At 38.6% G+C, this 22,081-nt stretch overlaps 1 protein-coding gene across 1 annotated transcript in view; it reads left to right on the plus strand.

Moving 5' to 3' along the window:
* Positions 1 to 22,081, plus strand: part of galnt2 (UDP-N-acetyl-alpha-D-galactosamine:polypeptide N-acetylgalactosaminyltransferase 2) — a 146,225-nt gene that overhangs the window by 81,590 nt on the left and 42,554 nt on the right. The window contains exons 3-9 of the mRNA XM_057852322.1: positions 672 to 825; positions 8,335 to 8,433; positions 8,529 to 8,596; positions 12,185 to 12,250; positions 12,410 to 12,531; positions 19,461 to 19,548; positions 21,941 to 22,028. Coding sequence (XP_057708305.1) covers positions 672 to 825; positions 8,335 to 8,433; positions 8,529 to 8,596; positions 12,185 to 12,250; positions 12,410 to 12,531; positions 19,461 to 19,548; positions 21,941 to 22,028 — 685 coding nt within the window. The remainder of the gene's footprint in view (positions 1 to 671; positions 826 to 8,334; positions 8,434 to 8,528; positions 8,597 to 12,184; positions 12,251 to 12,409; positions 12,532 to 19,460; positions 19,549 to 21,940; positions 22,029 to 22,081) is intronic.

A 22,081-nucleotide genomic window follows, 5' to 3' on the forward strand; every position in this document is an offset into this window, starting at 1 on the left:
CATGCATACGCTCCGCTTGTCACCTCTCATGCTCGTCAGCCTTGCCTTCCCTGTCTGTCTCCGCCTGTCAGCAAATGCTCACCTCCGCTGACAGATAGTATAATCTCTCCCTGCCATACGCTTATAACACGCCATTAGCATTGCAACGGCATCCGGCAATTAGCTGTGGTCTTTATTAGAGTGTGTCTCAATGGTCATGATTAACTGGGAAATCAGTTTTCTCTGTTTCAAAATCTTGGTAACCAAGGCAACGTCTTTTGAATTGTTTGCAGTTTTCTCTACTGACTTTATCGGCTCATGTTTTTTTTTTTTTTTTTTTTTCTTGTTTATAAATAGAAGTGATTTCACGGCAACTTTTGCTTCGAAGTGTTCTTGCAATCAGACCTTTACCTGCATTATATATTCCGATTGATGTATAATCCCCATTCTAGCTAAAACACATTGTGGAGGCTCAGAATGTGTCTGTGTAATTTGAGTAGGAAGTGGGACTGAGAATTTACAAACTTGAAAGTGAAATACTGGCTCTTTTCTTTACAATTCAGTTTTGAATACTCCTGTTTTTAACGTCATATTGGGATTAGTAATACTGCCCCAGATTGTTTTTCAGCCCAGTACTATTTGAGAATAAAACTACAATGCCTTTACTGTGCTTCATGTGTTTCTCTATCCAGGTAAGGTTCGTTGGCAGGACTTTGACCAAGATCTGTACGTTGGAGCCACAGTGGTCCGACCAGGTCAGGACCCGTATGCCAGAAACAAGTTCAACCAGGTGGAGAGCGATAAGCTCCGTATGGACAGAGCTGTACCGGATACCAGACATGACCAGTACGTGCACGCACACACAATTGTTTTGTGTTTAACCAATGAATTTAAATATGGAAGAAGTTTGGAAATGATTGGTCTTGACTTTATTTTTTACTTCACAAAAACCAGGGATTTGACGAGGGGTGTGTAGAATATGATTGTTGCTCGCAATGTTGTTTTTAGCAGCCCTTTTAAATTTCGTTTTAGTCTTTGGGACGATAATACTTATTAGTCTTGGTCATATTTTAGTCATCTCAAAATGTGTTTGTCTTCATCTAGTTTTTGTTGACGAAAACTCAAGACTAATTTCGTCTAGTTTTTGTCCACGTTCAGTAAAAATGTTTTCGTCTCTAAATGAATAAATAAAAGTTTCTATTTCTAATGAACATTAACAGACGAGCACATATTGTAGCATCTTCAAGGACAATGCCAACTTGGTGATGATACATACTACTCAGCAGGAAAAAAGTACGTAATTTTCAATGCCTGGACGCCACGTATGTCTAAAAAAAAAAAAAAAAGTTGTCCAAGAGTTTAAGATGATGCTCGCCGTTAGCAATAGCCTAATGCGAACGTGAATGCTGTGCTAACATTACATTTAGTGTGTGGTGATCACTCAGCACAGCGCTTTAAAGGCTAAAGCAACTAGTACTGCATATAATTATTGGGCCCCGATACCGATACCTGGCTGTGTTGTATCGGCCGTTAACGATACCATACCGATACTACTCCATTTATATGTCTGTAATTTTTTTCCCCAAAGTGCTACATACTTGGATGTGGAATCATTGCTATCATGGCTTTGTCAGGCTGCTGCTTACCTTTGCGAAACAAGAAAAAGACAAATCCAAAGTGAATCCAGTAGTTATTGCATACCTGGTATGAGTGACAGTAGTTGAATAAACCTTTGGCTCTCAAATGCCAAATTAGTGGTAAATTTGTGAAATTAAAACATGTATAATACTAGCCCAACAGTAGGAAAGTAAAAATACATTCATATTGATAAACTCTGAATGAACTGAATAAACTTTTCTAAACCTCTCAAAGGCCAAACAGTGCAACTTTCATGAAATTATAAATAATATTAATAATAACAATAATAATTGACCACAGCATCCTCTCTATTAGCCTCCCTCTTTGTGCACCGGCAGCAAATAACTCAACTACCATCTACAGCAGTGGTGTCTAAACTATTCCACATAGGGCCACAGTGGGTGCTGGATTTCATTCCTACAAAACAAGATGTCATCTTTTCTCCAATCTGGTGTCTCACAAGTGTAATCAGTTGATTGCAGCCAGGTGCTGCTTGTTTTAGCACAAATTTCATTGGTTAAACTGTCTGCTCAATTGGTAGGAACAAAAACCAGGACCCACGGTGGCCCTAGAGGACACATTTGGACACCCATGCTCTATAGCAACGCACAAATTCAAACAGCATGCGCACACACACAGCTTAGCCACTTAGCTTACCTTAATTTGCTTACTTTTAAAGCACTTTTGAAACAGGTCTCAAATTACTGCAGCATTTCTTTCAGTAAAAGAAAAGAAAAGGACCTTTGATTTCGGGATTCTTCAGTTGAGCAGCAATAGCTTGGCTGGTGTGTGTGATCCCTTGAATTCATTCGCATGAAGTACTACGCTTTCCAGTCGGCTGTCAAGCTAAGCAGGGAAAGTTAGGAGACTAGGGTGCTCCAGACTTCGGTTGAAAAGCTTATGGCCACTACCTTCCCTAGCTTTTCTGAAACATGTTTCATTACTTTATTTTTTAGTGCAGGATAGTCTTCTTAATCGTATTTGCGACTTGGGACCTTATACTTAGGTACTGCGCGAACCATAAAAAGCAGGATTCCCACGCTTTCAACGAAGGCAAGGGGCAGGGGACAGACAAGTCATTTCGGTGATTTTTTTTCAGACATCCGTCTTACTGCTTCACTCTTCTCGTCCCACTGCGAACGTTGTATTGCAATTTGCGTATTGTGTCACCTCATAGCTCAATATACTCATATTGTCCCAGGTCTAGTAAACACAGCCATTGACACTCAGTTACACCTGGCTGACCGTGTGAAGTATTCAGGTAACCAAGCACACCTGTTTTTGGATAATGGGTGTAAACTGCAGTGCTTGGAGACATCTGTGTAAGCACAGAGAGAAAATGCAAGCTCCACACGGAAAGATAAACCATACATACGCAGCCATGTGTATTTACAACTTCATATTGAGTGTAAAGCCGTTAATGATGAATAGACCATTTAACCAGTCATTATTCTACCTTGGCTGCGGTCTTCTAAGTATTCTAGCAGTCTCAAATTAAACACCCATCCTTTTTTCCCTGCTTTAATTCAGTTTGCTCTACAGACAGATGCCTGTTTCGCTCCTTAACTTTAAATACTTGATTTTTTTTCACAGTCCTACTGTTTTCACAGTGCAGGCAAAACCCATTTGGTTGGATCGCTCTCCTTGAAGTCGCCTCATTACAGTTCGAGAATTAGCATCTGTTTTATTGCTTCTCTACATCGATAGCCTATTCTACTTCATTTGTTAACATTTTTCAAGTGATGCTGATTTCGCTTTTACAGCTCATTAAAGAGCATACGACACCAGAAAAAAAGTCTTAAATGGCATTATTATGTGAATTAGAATCATATTTTGAGACGATTCGACCATATACAACAATTTAGCAAAGCACAGATGACGAGAAATTAGTCTTTTAATCTGCCGGTTAGCCACGCCTACAATTATAGGGCTTTAGCGTCCCCAACAGGTGGATGACGTCAGCGGTAGACTATGCTCATCGGTTTTACTATTCAGCCCATTGAGGGGGAATTGTTCAGAACGAGGAAAACGAGACGAAGAGAGCTGCAAAATGTCATTGTTTCAGTCTTTCTACTCCCAATATTTTTACAGGATATTCTTTTTATCCAAGTATTTTCCCCAATAGCTATATAAATGGCTTGAGAAGGACCAGTCAGCCCGTCGAGGGGGAACTATTCACAATGAGGAAAACGCGACGAAGAGAGCGGCAAAATGTCATTGTTTCTGTCTCTTTACTTCAATATTTTTACAGGATATTCTTTTTACCCAAGTACTTTCCCCAATTGCTAAATAAATGGCATGGTCATGACAAATAACTTGTGCTAAATGGAATATAAAATAATAAAAATCCATTTATTCAAGACGACATGGCAAAATTACTCCATAATGGTCAAAACAGTCGACTTTATCTTTACTGTCACACCTGCCGAACGATATTTTATGACACCTAAATCGGACATATGTCATTTCCCTTCCCCGGCTTCAGAGAATGTAAACAGACCAGAAGGAGTGACAGCTAGCCGACATGCTAACCCGAACCGAGGGATGTTTCAAAGTCTTCGAAGTGGAAAATCACACATAACTAGCCTGGATTATTTGACATGACGACCCGGTTGTCGAGTTTCTTTGCGGATCGTCAAACCGCCCGGCGGAGAGCAATTTACAGTTCGTTCCCTGGAGGAGGGTGGCTGGAATTGTTGTGTAGCTAACGTGCTAACAGCTAACTGCTAATGAGCGTGAGGATAGCTTTTTACATGCCTATCAATGATCAAACGTAAGTAGTCCTTTATTTAAAGGAATTTTATAGTGTTTACTTTGTAATCACTGTATTCGTATTTGACATAATACAAAACAAGATGTTTACTCACTTCCTTGTAAGTCCAATGGGCCCACAGTAAATATCCATGGTGAATGGGAACCTTTTGAAACTCCAAAAAGGCGCATACGCCTCTCCCGCATACAGAATGATTTTTCTGCAGCCGTTTGGCTGGCGTGATGCAAAAAATAAAAGTATTAATCCGCAAAATCAGCTGAATCCTTCGTCCTCATACACAACAGTACACTGTAGCGTGAAGAGGACGTCTTCTACCGTACACGTCACAGCGCCCTCCTCCTCAATGCGAGACCGAAGCCGGAAGTCACTCATTTTCCTGGCGCGGGATTCAAAAAACTAAATAAATATAGCGATCGCTTCCACACACATCCAAGCGGTCCATATCATTCAGGAGCATAAAATACCGCGTGTATTATGAAATAAACATGCTTTTTCGTGTCACAAGCACTTTAAATAAACAGTATGCACTCCTTTTGTTTGTTGCCAACACACCCTTGCGTCTATTCATCACAGAGGATTTATTTTTGTAGTTTTGAGTCTGGCCACACAGTGGTATGAAAAAGTACCTGAACCTTTTGGAATTTCTCACATTTCTGCATAAAATCGCCATCAAATGTGATCCGATCTTTGTCACAATCACACTAATGAAAAAACAGTGTCTGCTTGAACTAAAACCAGCCAAACATTTATAGTTTTTCATATTTTAATGAGGATAGTTTGCAAACAATGACAGAAAGGGGGGGGGGGGGGGGATAAGTAAGTGAACCATCAAGTGACCACCACCCCACCGCCCCGGCAGCGATAACTTCAACCAGACGCTTCCTGTAGCTGTAGATCAGTCTAGCACATCGATCAGGACTAATCTTGGCCCATTATTCTCTACAAAACTGCTGTAGTTCAGTCAGATTCCTGTCTGTATTAGGGATGTCCCGATCCATGTTTTTGCACTTCCAATCCAGTACCGATATTGTTTTGAACTTCCGATCCGATACTGATACTGGCCGATACCGATAACGGCCTATCTAAGCATGTATTAAAGTTTAAAGTTATTTAGCCTCCTTACTTAGTTGTAAGACTCATGTTGAAAAGGGTTTTAGTACTCTTGATAACAACTAGCCAGCAGAATTAGGTGAGTTTGAATAACACACAATGATTGCTAACAAGAAACTGACCTGTTTATTCAGTGATAAACACAAAACATTATTAATTACAAACAGAAATGGCATATTCAGTCAGTAAAACATGCAAATAATATCGTGAACTGTCTTAAAAAAGCAAAACACAACCTCAGTGGAAAATAAACTATTAACTCAGCATCAGTTCTCTGCTCTTAAACAACTGCACCAAGGTTTTAAAAAAATCTGTGCAAATAATACTATTTTAAACCAAAAATGGCTTCTACTCCCCAATCTTCTCCACACTTTGTTGCTCCATCTCCATCTATTCTACACATTCCCTTCAGCTGTTTGCTCTGGATGCAGTCCCAGCATGATGGGGAGATTTTTTTGACAAACACAAGTATTTCAAGATGCTCAGGTGACAGCTGACATTTTTACCGATAAACTTTAGATTTACATTGCAGTCATAATATAGGAGATGCCACGGAGGTAAGTTGGGAGACGGTAATGCTAGTGTGCTGAAGGTGTGCCGTAAAATATGGACCGGATTTTAGGGAAACCAAAGCAAAAACAGGAATGGGTCATATAAATCGGTGCGAACGGGACTTTCAAAAAAATTGGATTGGGAGTCTGGATCGGAATTTTTCCGTGTCGGCCGATCCGATACCGATGCACATTTTTTTGCGCATATCGGCGGTTGATCCAATCCAAATATCGGATCGGGACAACCCTAGTCTGTAGGTCATGTCACAGAATCTCGATGGGGTTCAAGTCTGGACTTTGACTTGGCCACTTCAGAACTTGTATTTTGTTCTTCTGAAACCATTCTGAAATTGATTTACTTCTCTGTTTTGGATCATTGTCTTGTTACAGCATCCATCCTCTTTTTAGCTTCAACTGTCCGACAGACTGCCTCAGGTTTTACTGCAAAACATCCTGATCAACTTTTGAATTCATTCTTCCATTAATGATTGCAAGTTGTCCAGGCCCTAAGGCAGCAAAATGGCCCCAAATCATGCTGCTCCCTCCACCATGCTTCACGGTGGGGATGAGGATATGATGTTGGTGAGCTGTTCCATTTTTCCTCCACACATGACGTTGTGTGGTATTCCCAAACAATTCAACTTTGGTTTCATCAGTCCACAAAATATTTTGCCAGAACTTCTGTGGAGTGTCCAAGTGCCTTTTGCGAACATTAAACAAGCAACAATGTTTTTTCAGATAGTAGTGGCTTCCTTCGTGGAGTCCTCCCTTGAACACCGTTTTTGGCCAATGTTTTACATATAGCTGATGTGTGCACAGAGATATTGGACTGTGCCAGTGATTTCTGTAAGTCTTTAGCAGACACTCTAGGCTTCTTTTTTACCTTCCTGAGTATTATGCGCTGAACTCTTGGCGTCATCTTTGGTGGACAGCCACTCCTTGGGAGAGAAGCAACAGTGCCAAGCTCTCTCTATTTGTAGACCACTTCTCTGACCGTCGATTGATGAACATCCATACTTTTAGGTATGGTTTTGTATCCTTTCCCAGCTTTATATGAATCGATAATCCTTGATCGCAGGTCTTCAGACAGCTCTTTTGACCGAGCTAAGATGCACATTAGACAATGCTTCTCATCAAGACTATTCTTATCTGGTGTGTGTTTTATAGTGGGAAGGGCAGCTTTAAACCACTCATTAGTGATTGGGCATACACCTGCCTTAAAATGTTTGGTAAAAATCGGTTGCTCTTTAAATCTCCTGAGACAAAGTGTTCACTTACTTATTTATCCCCCCTTCTGTGATTGTTTGCATGCTATCCTCATTAACATATGAAAACCTATAAACGTGTGGGTGGTTTTAGTTAAAGCAGTTACTGTATTTTCATCCGTGTGATTTTGACAAAGATCAGATCACATTTGATGGTGATTTTATGCAGAAATGTCAGAAATTCCAAAAGGTTCAATACTTTTTCATACCACTGTACAAACGCACACTGTGAAGAGAGTTCTCAGAGTGACAGCGATCACGCCTGACTGATGCACTGGCCTTACGTGACCAGCTAAAGCCATTAGCCTACTAAAAGAGCACGAATGTGTCTCCCATTGATTTTACAGTGATTTGTCACTTTGCCCAGCACGCAGCTGCTTTTGACTGCGAAAAAAAACGGATGTCAGGGCCTCTTCGGGCCACGGAGTCGTTGCGGTTTTCAGCACAGTCATAAGAAGTTAGCGCTTTCGAAGATATGACTCACACCTACAGTAAATAGTCCTTCTGGCCACTATGGTTGTTATGTTAATTTTAGATTGATGCAGTGGCATATTGACTCATTTGAAGCCAATGATGCCGTGACAGAGAGGGAACATGCACAAAGGACCACACATACACACTCAAATTCATTTACTGCACCTTCGCTTTCAATACTGCACACGCGCATCAAAAGATGTGTTGCTGTGTGGCAGATTTTTAATTGGATGTTTGTAGTGGTCAGGTCAGAAGTGATGAGAGGAGCTTGCTAATGAGGTCATGGTCCTCTACTTCTTCTGTCTTGCCGTGCTCCCTCAGTCTCTTGTGTTCTGAACTGTAATTCAGACGTGTCTCTGGTGAAACCCAATGTCAATCCCAGTGCCAGTAGAGCATAACCACGTGTACCTTTGAGTTGATGCTCACTGAACCTCGTGAGCTTGTTCCTTGTGTCCACTGGAGCATTTCCAATTCACGTTGTACGCAAATGTTTGATGGAGTGTTTGTGTATTTGTTGCTTCATTGTATCTGTATGTGTGTGTAGTTGCAGACATAAGCAATGGAAATCAGAACTTCCGGCTTCGAGTGTGGTTATTACCTTCCACAATGAAGCCCGCTCTGCACTACTGCGCACTGTTGTCAGGTACGTGAATGCTTTTTGAGTTCTGCGTAACCTAATGTTAGCTATGGAATCTAAATTTTGTTTGGCCCACACACTTACTCTCATTCGTCCTACAGTGTTTTGAAGAAGAGTCCAGCTCACTTGGTGAAAGAGATCATCTTAGTTGATGACTACAGTGATAATGGTAAGTACTGCCTTATATTATATATATATTTATATATTATATAATATATAATATATATATTATATATATTATATATTTATTATATTCAAAATATTATTGAAAATTCAGTTTCTGGAGGAAATGCATGGGATTGTTTTTGCGCTGTTCCTTAGACTTCTGTTTATTCCATTTGTTCTAAAACATATGTAACAAGGGTACATTTTTGTAGTAATATGTTAAAATGTGAATGATGTACAAAGGAAAATATTAGGGCTGTCAAACGATTAAAAATTTTTATCGAGTTAATTACAGCTTAAAAATTAATTAATCGTAATTAATCGCAATTCAAACCATCTATAAAATATGCCATATTTTTCTGTAAATTATTGTTGGAATGGAAAGATAAGACACAAGATGGATATATACATTCAACATACGGTACATAAGTACTGTATTTGTTTATTATAACATTAAATCAACAAGATGGCATTAACATTATTAAAACATTCTGTTAAAGCGATCCATGGATAGAAAGACTTGTAGTTCTTAAAAGATAAATGTTAGTACAAGTTATAGAAATTTTATATTAAAACCCTTCTTAATGTTTTCGTTTTAATAAAATTTGTAAAATTTTCAATCAAAAAATAAACTTGTAGCCGGCCATTGTTGATGTCAATAATTACACAATGCTCACGGGAGCTAAAGCCCATAAAATCAGTCGCACCCAAGCGCCAGCAGAGGGTGACAAAACTCAAAAAAACACAAGTAACAAGTTGGCATTGCACTGTGCTGTCATTTTAATCTGTATGAGCGGGGCACGTGCGTCAAATATTTAAACGTGATTAATTTAAAAAATTAATTACTGCCCGTTAACGCGATAATTTTGACAGCCCTAGAAAATATGTGAACCGTTGAATGAGTAAATGGGATTTAATGGGTAGTTTTTGGTCAAAATCCGTAAGTTTTTTTTTTTTTTTTGTAGGGGCTGAGAGTCACTGGGGCAATTGAGTAATTATCTTGTAGGTCATTGTGTATTGCCCATATGTGCCAATCAGAGTTGTTTTTGGCAGCCGTTTTCATTTTCGTCTTAGTCTTTTGGATGAAAATACTTATTGGTCCTTGTCTATTTTCGTCTAGAGCTAAAACGATTACTCGAATTACAGCAATTCGATTTTAAAAATTGATCGAGGAATTTTCTCTGCCTTGAGAAATGGTTTAATTTTACCTGCTCTTAGCATGACGTTTTGCTGGGACTACTTTTAATGCGGCACAAGAAGAAGAAGAAGACCAAGGTCGCGGATATACAGTATTTGATTTCAACCATGCATGAGCATAGAGCTAACAGCGAAGAAGCGTAAAAAATCGTAGAGAAAGGCACCAAGAAAAAGTAGGAAATGTCAAAAGTGTGGGAGCATTTCAAGCTGGAGACCAAGGCGAACACTGTTTCATGTATATACTGTAAGACAGAGCTTGCATAACACTTCACCATATCTTAAATGCTTCAGCCCCACCGAAGGTACCCTGTTTATTCTGAGAGCAGAGGAGCAATACTCAGGAGAAGGTAAAATTAAGTTAATGTAGCGCTAATAAATTAGATAAACGTTACTGTACCTTGCTAACATAATGTTAGCCCTGCGGAGGGCTATTATGACTACTGTCGATGCGTGGCTAACATGTCTTTTATGCAGGCTTTATTGATCTGTAAAAACACAGCGCTGTCGAGTGATGACGGTATAAAATAAAAGCAGAATAAATGTAACTCAATTTTAGCTCAGTAGTCATTGATGTATAAAACTCCAATTAGCACTGGTCCCTAATGTGTTCCAATGCAGGAGGTATCGTTATTTTGAATAGTGGAAAAACTCGAAATCCTATCAGGACTCCAATTTAGACAAACTTAAAACTTTTAACTCGAACTTAAAAATAGCTACACACAAATGGAAATTCAATTTAAACACGTGGGGAAAACACCTAACTTTTAAGTGATGTGCGTTATCAAAGCGTGGTGACAGTTTTAGGTAAGAAATAAGATTTGTTTTTGTTTTTTTCAATCAGATTTAACTTTTTTGAGTGAAAGCAGTGCATTTGTTTCTTTTTCTAGTCACATCTGAGATGCAATTGTTGGCTGTTTTCAACAATGTACATCTAAAATAGACATTTATTGTCTAAGAATGGTTCAATATTAGGTGAAATGTCATGTTTTCTCATGTACTGTATATTTATAATTCCTCTTTACCTAAAAGTTTTATCCGATTACTTGATTAATCCATGGAATACTCGATTACTAAAATATTCGACAGCTGCAGCCCTATTTTAGTCATTTCAAAATGTTTTCGTCTTCATTCAGTGTAGGTTGACCATTACTCAAAATGCTTTCGTCTGTAAAATTCAAAAGTTTCAAACAATTTCAAATGAACATTGACAGACAAGCACACATTGTACCATCTACAAGGACAACCCCAATTTTGTGATGATAATACAAACTCAGCACAAAAACACAACATTATTTTCAATAAAAGTGGCCGTGAACTGTATGTACATTTTTTTTTTCAAAGGAGGAAGCAGTCCAGTTTAAAGTTGGAACAGTTCAAATCATCCAAAACTTTTTTGTAGGTGCTCTTTGAATGTCAAAGAGATTTAATAGCCGCCAATTAAGATTTTTTTTGTACACACTAATAGAAAATCAATTTGAATGGTCATTTGTGGGTTTTGAAATGCCATTGGAAATGAATGGGGAATGGGGAAGTTTTTGTCAAATTTTATTCAAACTGAACTTTTAGGAAAAACTGTGCAACTTCTCTGCACGCATTTACAGTATACGTATATATATATATATATATATATATATATATATATATATATATATATATATATATATATTTATACAGTGATACCTCAGCTCACGAACGCTTAAGCCCACGAACTTTTCGCCTCAAGAACATTAAATTCGCGAGCATATAGTCTCTGCTGACGAACTAGTTTTCGGCGGACGGACCAAACCACGCGGTCGAACAGCGCCACGAGAAGCTGACGCACGCTCACAGCGTCCCAGTTCGTCCCCTCCCTTTCGTTGAGTGCGGACGTGGTTTGTGTTTGATAGACATTTTGGACCATATTGAGTGTACTTTTGCTATTATGGGACCGAAAAAGACCCCACCACAGGCTAGTGTTAAGCCTAAGAAGACATTAAAGAAAATAAGGTATATTTTTGTGTAGTTTTAAGGCTTATTTAGTAGAAATTTATGTTTTATGGGGACCTGGGAACGGATTATTCTCATTTTAATGGTTTCTTGTGGGAAATAAATGTTCGGAAGACGAACTTTTCGCCTTACACACACTTTCTGGGAACCAATTATGTTTGTGAGCTGAGGTATCACTGTATATATATATATATATATATAAAATATAATACTGTATATTTCAGTATATAATACTGTATATTTATTTGTGAACGATGTCAGATTTACAATTTGTAATTTTTTTCCAATGGACATGAATAGGGCTTGTTTTTTTTGTGTTTTTTTTGTACAGAACGTTCACTGAAACGTTTTAACAAATGCCCATTCTGACACATAGTGTATATTACATTTTTTAATGTCTTCGTTACAGCGGAGGATGGAGCACTCCTGGGCAAGATGGAGAAAGTTCGCGTGCTGAGAAACGACCGCAGAGAAGGTAATTAGATGGGGGGTGTTTTCATTTTTTCATCTCGGTACAAACCTCTGGGTAATGTTCTTGCTTTGATATTGAGTGCCAGCCTGCTGCTTGGGATGTAAATGCTCTGTCATAGAGAAACATTTTGCATGTGGTTTTGGTAACCAAAATTTCTTTCAGGACTGATGCGCTCGAGGGTTCGTGGTGCAGATGCTGCCACGGCGCCAGTCCTCACCTTCCTGGACTCCCACTGTGAATGCAATGACCACTGGCTTGAGCCACTCTTGGAGAGAGTAGCTGAGGTACGTGGGTACAAACACACACATTACCATGTATGTGCGCTAGGGCTGGACGATATGGCCTTAAGTACGTATCACGATTAATTGAGCAGATTTACCTCGATAACGATAAATGACGATAAATTCGCCCAAGGGGACTGTTATACAATTTGAAAATTTGAATCAATGCATGGAATACAAATTAACCGTTTCTCGTTAAATTTATTTAACCAGCTTTCAATTTAACAATTGCACATGCAGTCTAAACATTAAGTATTAAAAAAAATCTTGTAAACAATAAGAATTCTAGTGTGAACATTTATAACAGCTTGTATGACTTGAAAAATGTACAACATTATAAAAATCAATATGACGACTGTGCAAACGTCATTCTAACACAAATGACTTGCAGCTTTAACAGTACACTTCAGACAACTTATTGGTAATGGCTGCTGTGACATAATTATTCAACACAAGTGTTTACGTCAAGGTTTCAGGTTTTTTTTTTTTCCCGAAACATTTTTTAATACATGCACCCCCACACAGACACAACCAGATTAAAGCTGTATTGCTCTGATGCCAATGAAACATTTAAGGTTTTATGATGGCAGAATAAAGCAAACACATACAGAAAAATAGCTGTGGCCATTAAACTGTCATATTATATACAGGCTTCACTGTTGGATTATACTTTATGCTGAGTTTATGCAGAGAAATCACACAGAGATGCCAAATAACGCGACACGATGATTGCTACATGAAGTCCATGCCCAGTCCACTCATTAATTTCAGCCGTTTCGACAAGATTAGAGCCCCTATCCGACTCTTTCACGTTCATTTGTAGCCGCTGTTAGCCGCTAGCGTTAGCCTGTGGTAGGGCTGGGCGATATGGCCTTAAACATGTATCACGATAAATTGAGCAGATTTATCTCGATAACGATAAATGACGATAAATTCGCCCAAGCGGACTGTTATATAATTTGAAAATCTGAATCAATGCATGAAATACAGATGAACTATTTCTTGTTGATTTATTTACCAGCATTCAATTTGATATACTGTATTTAACAATTGTACATGCAGTCTAAACATTAAGTTTATAAAAATGTATTGTAAGCAATAAGAATTCAAGTATGAACATTTATAACAGCGTGTATGACTTGAACAATGTACATTGTCAAAATCAATATGCCTGTGCAAACATGTAATTGTAACACAAATGACTTGCAGCTTGAACAGTACACTTCAAAAAGACAACTTATTGTTAATGGCTGCTGTGACATAATTATTAAATACAAGTGTTTACTTTATGGTTTAAGGGTTTTTTTCCCCCCAGTGCATTTTTTAATAAATGCACGCACAATAAAAATAGCTGGGGCCATTTCTCGGTCATTATAAGTTTTGCCGTTGGATTGTACTTTATGCTGAATGCTTTACCATCACAAAAGCTATCAGAGGAATCACACACAGACAGATACAAAATAACGCCACATAGTAATTGCTAGATGCAGTCCGTGCCCAATCCACTCATTAAGTTCAGCCGTTTCGACAAGGTTAGAGCCGCTATCCGACTCCATAACGTTCATTTGTAGCGTTAGCCGCTAGCTAGCGTTAGCCTGGCTACCAGTAGAAAGCACTGAAAGCACCATCTCCGGAAATCGTGAGAACAAAGGAGGACAGCGGGTGAAAGCCCGTCTGGATGCCACCAAGAGTCTACTAAATGTCGGTTGAAAGTTTGGTGAACCTCCCTTAAGCCACACTCCATCACGTTTTGCTTGTAGCGTTAGCTGCTAGCGTTAGCTTACCGGGCTTTTGTTTGATTGGCTTCCTGATGATCACGTGACTCTCTACGTAAGCACATTCACTGCTTTCTTAAAGGGGAATGAACATAGACGAACAACACAGAATCAAAGCGGGATGAAAAGACTATATTTTCTTGTTTTATTAATTTACCGAATTTACCGACATGGTCAAAATTACGTCGGTCATCGTTAAGAATTTCGGTGACGGTAAATTTTCGGTTTACTGCCCTGCTCTAGCCTGTGGCTTGGCTACCAGAAGACAGCACTGAAAGCATCCTCTCCTGATATCGTGAGAACCAGGGAGGACAGCAGGTGAAAGCCCGTCTGGAACCTGACAAGAGTTTACCGTATTTTTCGGACTATAAGTCGCAGTTTTATTTCATAGTTTGGCTGGGGGTGCGACTTATACTCTGGAGCGACTTATGTGTGAAATTTTAACACGTTATTATATAATTGCACATGTTATTTTTGTGTTTTGGAGAGACGCTAATGGTTTGGTAAACTTGCTAGCATGTTCTTTATGCTATAGCAATCTGAATAAGTCTTAATAGCTATGTTACGTTACCATACCGGACACGTTCGCATTTCGTTGTTCATGCATCATGTAACATTATCATACTGTACACATATTCAGCATGTTTTTCTCTATTGTATTTTTATTTTAAATTGCCTTTCAAGATGACATATCTGTTCTCTGTGTTGGATTTAATCAAGTAATTTTCCCCCAAAAATGCGACTTATACTCTGGTGCGACTTATACATGTTTTTTTCCTCTTTGTTGGGCATTTCATGGCTAGTGCGACTTATACTCAGGTGCGACTTATAGTCCGAAAAATACGGTACTTAATGTCGGGTGAAAGTTTGGCGAAGCTAACTTAAGCCCGACTCCATCCCGTTTACTTGTGGCGTTAGCCGCTAGCGTTAGCCTACCGGGCTTCTGTTTGTTTGGCTTCCTGAAAACCACGTGTCTCCATACGTAAGCACACTGTCTGCTTTCTTACAGGGGAATGAACATAGCCGAACAACACAGCGTCAAAACGGAATGAAAAGACAATATTTCCTTGTTTTATTAAATTACCGAATTTACCGACATGGTCAAAATTACGCCGGTCATCGTGAAGAATTTCGGTGCCGGTAAATTTTCGGTTTACCGCCCTGCTCTAATGTGCGCATGCCGTGATCGCTACCAATCCTCCAGGCCAAAACTGCTTGGATGTTGAGTGCCGTCAATGCTATTGAAAAATGCGCAATCACAGCTAGTCCTATCAGGTTAAATGAATTAGTTGCAGTATATTATATAGATGCAGCCCTGACTCGAATGGGCGGAACATGGTACTCTACTGTGTTATTATGTTTATTGACTGATGTAGAAAGCTTGCGACTACTTTATTTGGAGTGTTTAAAAATGATATACAGTATCCTCAAGGGTCTAACTTACATGATCTTTATATTCTTTTAAGTTGCTGTTAAAACTGTGATGATACACTTTTTCATGTGGGTTGAATGGGTGTAAAATCCCATCATCTGGCCTACTTTCAGGCATCTGTCTCCACTTTTAGGAAAAATACACTATCCTTGCCACTAACGCCCTCAAAATGTCACTAAACACACTGGAATAATTTCAGGGTGGAGGTGTTTTTGTTTCCTTGCTGCCTCTCAGAATCTTAGAAATATGCTGCATCACAGTGCTGCCAATTGCTTCATCGCATTGTGTGCTTATTTATATCGGCAGAAAGATTTTTCTATCCCTCAATATACAAAGAGGTCAGAGGTCCAGCATACACCCGCGGAGTCGCCATTATGTTCAGTAATCTTTGCAATTTCACATTTATGTACAAGAGAAATGGAGTTGTTTGGTATCAAAATGAAAGTGTGATATTTATTCATTTGCTTTATCTGAGTAGTTTCTTATTATGATGGTTGCTTTAAAATGTTTACATGAGCTTGAAAACAAAAAAGTTAGCATTAATAAATGATAAATGACTGGTCTTCATTAGATTAGAAATTAATTGACTGTTTAAAACAATTACATCACCAATTTGTTATTACTGAATCTAGAAGTGAATTCTCACGTTTTAACAATGTGGAAATTATTTATTGATATTGGATAGAAACTGTTTTGTCTTTCAAATTGGAAGGGAATGGAGGACTTTTTAAAGCTTTTTTCTGTTTATGACTGGTTAATTTTACACTGCTGGCTCAATTTCTCCCAGAAAATAATTGCAATTACAAATGCTTTGGTAGTAATATCTTCATTTATTTTTCTTACAATGAAAAAACACAAAAGAGAATGGGAAAAAAATTAAATCATCATCATTTTACACAAAACTCCAAAAATGGGCCAGACAAAAGTAGGGCTGCAGCTATCGAATATTTTAGTAATCGAGTAATCGACTGAAAATTCTATCGATTAATCGAGTAATCGGATAAAACAAATATATTTTTAGGTGAAGAGCAATTATACATATACATGAGAAAACAAGACATTTCATCTAATCTTGAACCATTTTCAGTCAATCAATGTCTTTATTTTCGTTGTATATTGTTGAAAACAGCCAACAATTGCATCTCAGGTGTAACTAGAATTTTAAAAAAAGACTAATTCACTGCTTTCACTCAAAAAACTTTTAGATCTTATTAATATATATATATATATCTTACCTAAAAATGCCGTTACGCTTGATAACACACATCACTTAAAAGTTAGGATTTTTTTCAATTGAATTTCTCTTTGTGTCAAGCCATTTTTAAATTCTAGCTAAGTTTTAAGTTAGTCTAAACTGTAAGTCCTGATAGGATTTTGAGTTTTTGCAGTGTTCAAAATAAATGTATGATACAGGCTGTATTGGAGCACATTAGGGACCAGTGCTACTTGGTGTTTTATCCAGCAATGACTACTGAGCTAAAATTGATAGTTAGCATGATTAAGTTTTTATTTTACACCCTCATCACTCCACAATGCTATGTTATGTTAAAGCCTGTATGTAAGACACGTTAGCCACGCATCGACAGTGGTCATAATTAATTGAAACCTAGCCCTCCGCAGGGCTAACGTTCCGTGAGCTAGTAGCGACAGTAACGTTAATCTTATTTATTAGCGCTTAGCGCTCTTTATTAGCGCTTAGCGCTGTACTGCTTTAAGATGGCGGCTGTTTACAAACGCTGCCCAGACGCGGCCGAGTCTGTCATTTCGCATCTAGTTCAACATACATGTGATCTCTATGAGACGCGCCAGACGCTGCCTGTTACCAATGTAGCATTGTGCGGGCTAGTATTTAGCAACGTCGGCGTCGTTTGTGGCGGCTGTCGGCTGCGGTAAGTTTTTTTTTTTTTTCCCCTTCTTCCTCTCCGCACGTGACAGCGCGTTGTCCCGCATTAAAAGTAGTCCTAGCAAAATGTGATGCTTAGAGCTGTCAAAATAAACGATTACTCAAGGTGAATAAAATTACTCGGATCAGTTTTTAAACTCGAGTTACTCGAGTTGCTCGAGTACTCGTTTCAGCTCTAGACAAAAGTATTGGCACCCTTTGAAAAATCACGTGATGCTTCTCTGATTTATGTAATTAACTGCACCTGTTACTTGCCTGTGGCACATAACAGGTAGTGGCGATAATTAAATCACACTTGCAGCCAGTTAAAATGGATTAAAGTTGACTCAGCCTCTGTCCTGTGTCCTTGTGTGCCACATTAAGCATGGTGAAAAGAAGACCAAAGAACTGTCTGAGGATTTGAGAAGCAAAATAGTGAGGAAGCATGGGCAATCTCAAGGCTGCGAGTCCATCTCCAAAGACCTGAATGTTCCTGTGTCTACCGTGCGCAGTGTCATCAATAAGTGTAAAGCTCATGGCACTGTGGCTAACCTCCCTAGATGTGGACGGAAAAGAAAAATTGACGAGAGATTTCAACAAAAGATTGTGTTCACGGTGGATAAAGAACCTTGACTAACATCCGAACAAGTTCAAGCTGTCCTGCAGTCCGAGGGTACAACAGTGTCAACCTATACTATCTGTCGGCGTCTGAATGAAAAGGGACTCAATGGTAGGATACCAAGGAAGACCCCACTTCTGACCCAGAGATATAAAAAAGCCTGGCTTGAGTTTTGCCAAAACTTATCTAAGAAACCCATAACCATTTTGGAAATGCTCTCTGATCAGATGAGACATAAGTAGAGCTTTTTGGGAAAAGGCATCAACATAGAGTTTACAGAAAAAAACAGGGCCTTCAAAGAATAAACACGGTCCCCACAGTCAAACATTGCGGCAGTTCCCTGATGTTTTGGGGTTGCTTCACTGCCTCTGGCACTGGACTGCTTGACCGTGTGCATGGCATTATGAATTCTGAAGAATACCAACAAATTTTGCAGCATAATGTACTGCGCAGTGTGAGAAAGCTGGATCTCCCGCAGAGGTCATGGGTCTTCCAGCAGGACACACTTCAAAAAGCACTAGAAAACGGTTTCAGGGAAAGCACTGGAGACTTCTAAAGTGGCCAGCAATGAGTCCAGACCTGAATCCTATAGAACACCTGTGGAGAGATCTGAAAATGGCAGTTTTGAGAAGTCACCCTTCAAATCAGAGACCTGGAGCAGCTGGCCAAAGAAGTATGGTCTAAAATCCCAGCAGAGCATTGTAAGAACCTCATTGATGGATAAGAGAAGCGGTTGTTCGCAGTTATTTTGTCTAAAGGTTGTGCTACCAAGTATTAGGTCGAGAGTGCCAATACTTTTGTCCGGCCCATTTTTAGAGTTTGTGTAAAATGATAATGATTTTTTTTTCCCATTCGCTTTTGTGTTTTTTCATTGCAAGCGAAATAAATTGAGATATTACTACCAAAACATTTGTAATTGCAGTCATTTTCTGGGAGAAATTGAGCATTATTTGACAGAATTGCAGGAGTGCCAATACTTTTGGCCAGCAGTGTATTTGCTATAGTGTAGTTTGACTGAATTTGCCAAGTCGATCAATTTTTGTGATTGATTTTAAAGTAAGTGAAAGTATTGTGGAAATAGGATGTTAAATAGTGAGGAAAAGGTTACGAGAATGAACCCTTTCACCTAATAAACACAAAATTAGTATACTAATGGTGTACTACGAATATTACCGTTCACCTAGACAGAAAGTTAATTATGTTTCCTCTGTCTTCTTTTTTCAGGATAAGACCAGAGTGGTTTCTCCCATAATTGATGTCATCAACATGGACAACTTCCAGTATGTGGGAGCTTCCGCTGATCTCAAAGGAGGTATAGTGCACAATTAAAGAGGAGAGAGTAAGCGCGTCCTCAACGAGGCAGCTTTGTGATGCTTTTGGAGTCAAGTATACTCTCTGGCTTTTTCAGCTGCTCTGATCCAATGCCCTAAAAAGTGGTTGTTAGGCACACTCAGCATGCTCTTCTCTCAAATCATTCTGGTGACTAAGCAAACATAAGAAAATGGGAAGCTTTCCCAGTGAAACGAAGCTTTTGATCGGCTCTCGGTTCGTCACCCAGTTTAAGTTTACTGTCGACTAAACAACCAAACATGCAACAAAGAGAATAACACATTAAAACAATCACCCATTGTAGCTTTTCTTTAGCTAGTGATGGATTATCAAATATTAAAGGTATTGCAACTCTAAAGAATAACCTCTAACCCTTTATACGACATGTCCACATCTGTGAACACCAGATCTCAAATTCTATATATACTGTATTTATAGGTCTCAAAAACTTGCTTGGTTTGTTCTTCTTGTTAAGGACACTAACTAAAATTGCTACTCCTCCGTTATTAGTGGACCGATAAGAATGCCATTTTGATAGGCATATTGTAGAGATGTTTACGCAACGATGCTTATTTATTTTTGGTCCCAAAGCTGATTTATCAGATTTAAATTTTAATAATGTTATATTTATTAAATTATATAAAATAGTTTCAAAATAAAAATTACTGCTCTTCTGTTATTCGATGACGAATCACAATGAAAAATGGTAGGTATATTCAAATTTTTAATTCTTTTGCCCCAGGGCTGATTAACTGTGTTAAATTATTTTCAGGGCTTATTGTTGCCTGTAGTTTCAGAGTTAGCCAGTAGAGGTCATGCACGCTCTTCGCTTGTGCTTTTCATGTCTCTGGGCTAGAGAAACATTAAGGGAGTGAGCCGGATGGTCGTAGTTCATTTTGAACTTGTTTCATTAATAATCACTATTGTATTTTTTTGTATTATTTTAATATACTGTTCCATGAATACATTTATTAATTACCAAAATATTAATTAAAAATTAGCTAAATTAACCCTTAAAGACCTGCAACATGAAGCAATCATCAGAGTTTTCCAAAATTAGAAAAATTAGGTCCTAATGAAACCTTTTATTCAAATTTGCAAAAATAAATGTCAAAATTAATATGTGTAATAATGGATCTAATATCTATAACCCTAGCTAAATCCTGTTTTTTTTTTCTCATGGAACCTGCAGATGCATGTGTTGACTTGCATCCATCATTTTTTTTCCAAAAAGAAATGTCAAAATTCTGAATTGCTCTCAAAATCATGACATTTTAGGTGTATCAAATGTGATAAATTTGGCAATAAAGGGTTAAAATTATTAAAAACAAAAGAATTCTGGTTATTGCCTCCAATGGCACTCGAAAGTTGAGTTAAATGAGTGCCCTATTAAGGGATAAAGCAAAAACTAATGAACATAATCGGCATAGCAACATACAGTATATAGTCAATCTAAGGCTAGGTTCCTACCGCAGGTCTTAATGCAGAAATCCGTTTTTTTTGGCGTTTTCCCGACTCGAGTCAGGCATTAACTCGACGGTCTAAATGGGACAGGTCGCATAACAGTGGACCATTTCAAATCCGATCTAGGTCACTTTCGTATATGGTTAAAATCCGATCTGGGCCATATTTTTCCAGAATGTTTCTGCGGTCTGAACTGTGAAGTCCCCCAAACCGGAGTTCATGCAGCAATTACGTCAGCAAAGAGCGAGAGAGACATGGCGCTACGTTAGCGATGGAGCTGTGGATTAGCGTTAGCACCCAGTTTGAATGTGGCTTTTAGGGAATAGACGAGGTTGACAAGAGTCATAAAAAAAATAAAATGGGGGTTATCTGTTCTCCAAATTAGCAATATTTCAAGATTGCTTACACTGCAGAGAGTCAGGGCAAACTGTCTGTTCGGCATATGGGTGCGTCAGTGTGTGCATGCTATTAATCCATATAAACTTTGAATATAGAACTAAACGGGGATTATTTAGGTGTGTTTTTTGTCATCTTTTTGGAAATCAAAATAGGATGTCCCCAGAATGCTGTTGAGCCAGCATTTGTTTTGATGCTCCTGCGCATTCAGGTTAGTTGGCACAGGGCATCTCGGACTGCGAATTATTGCGCATGCGTGATACTTGGACCGGCTCAATGGACAAAGGCAGTCTGAACGGGCACACCAAAAAAACGGATATGACAAAAAATCGGAATTGTGCATTAAGACCTGCGGTATGAACCTCGCCTAATAGTACTCACAGATATATATATAATCTCTGAAGAATGAAAAATGATTTTTGCGTTTTTAAATTACGAGCGTGCTTAGGGTCATCTTAAATCACCACTGTATGCTCAACAAACTGCTACTTTAACAATGCAATATCTGTGCACAGGTTTCGACTGGAATTTGGTATTTAAATGGGATTACATGACTCTGGACCAGAGACGAGCAAGACAAGGCAACCCTATTGCCCCCATAAAGTAAGACATTCACTAACACCAAACCCTCACACCATGAAAACACTTACCTACTA

Source organism: Corythoichthys intestinalis, chromosome 1, assembly GCF_030265065.1.
Source record: "Corythoichthys intestinalis isolate RoL2023-P3 chromosome 1, ASM3026506v1, whole genome shotgun sequence".
Classification (NCBI taxonomy): domain Eukaryota; kingdom Metazoa; phylum Chordata; class Actinopteri; order Syngnathiformes; family Syngnathidae; genus Corythoichthys; species Corythoichthys intestinalis.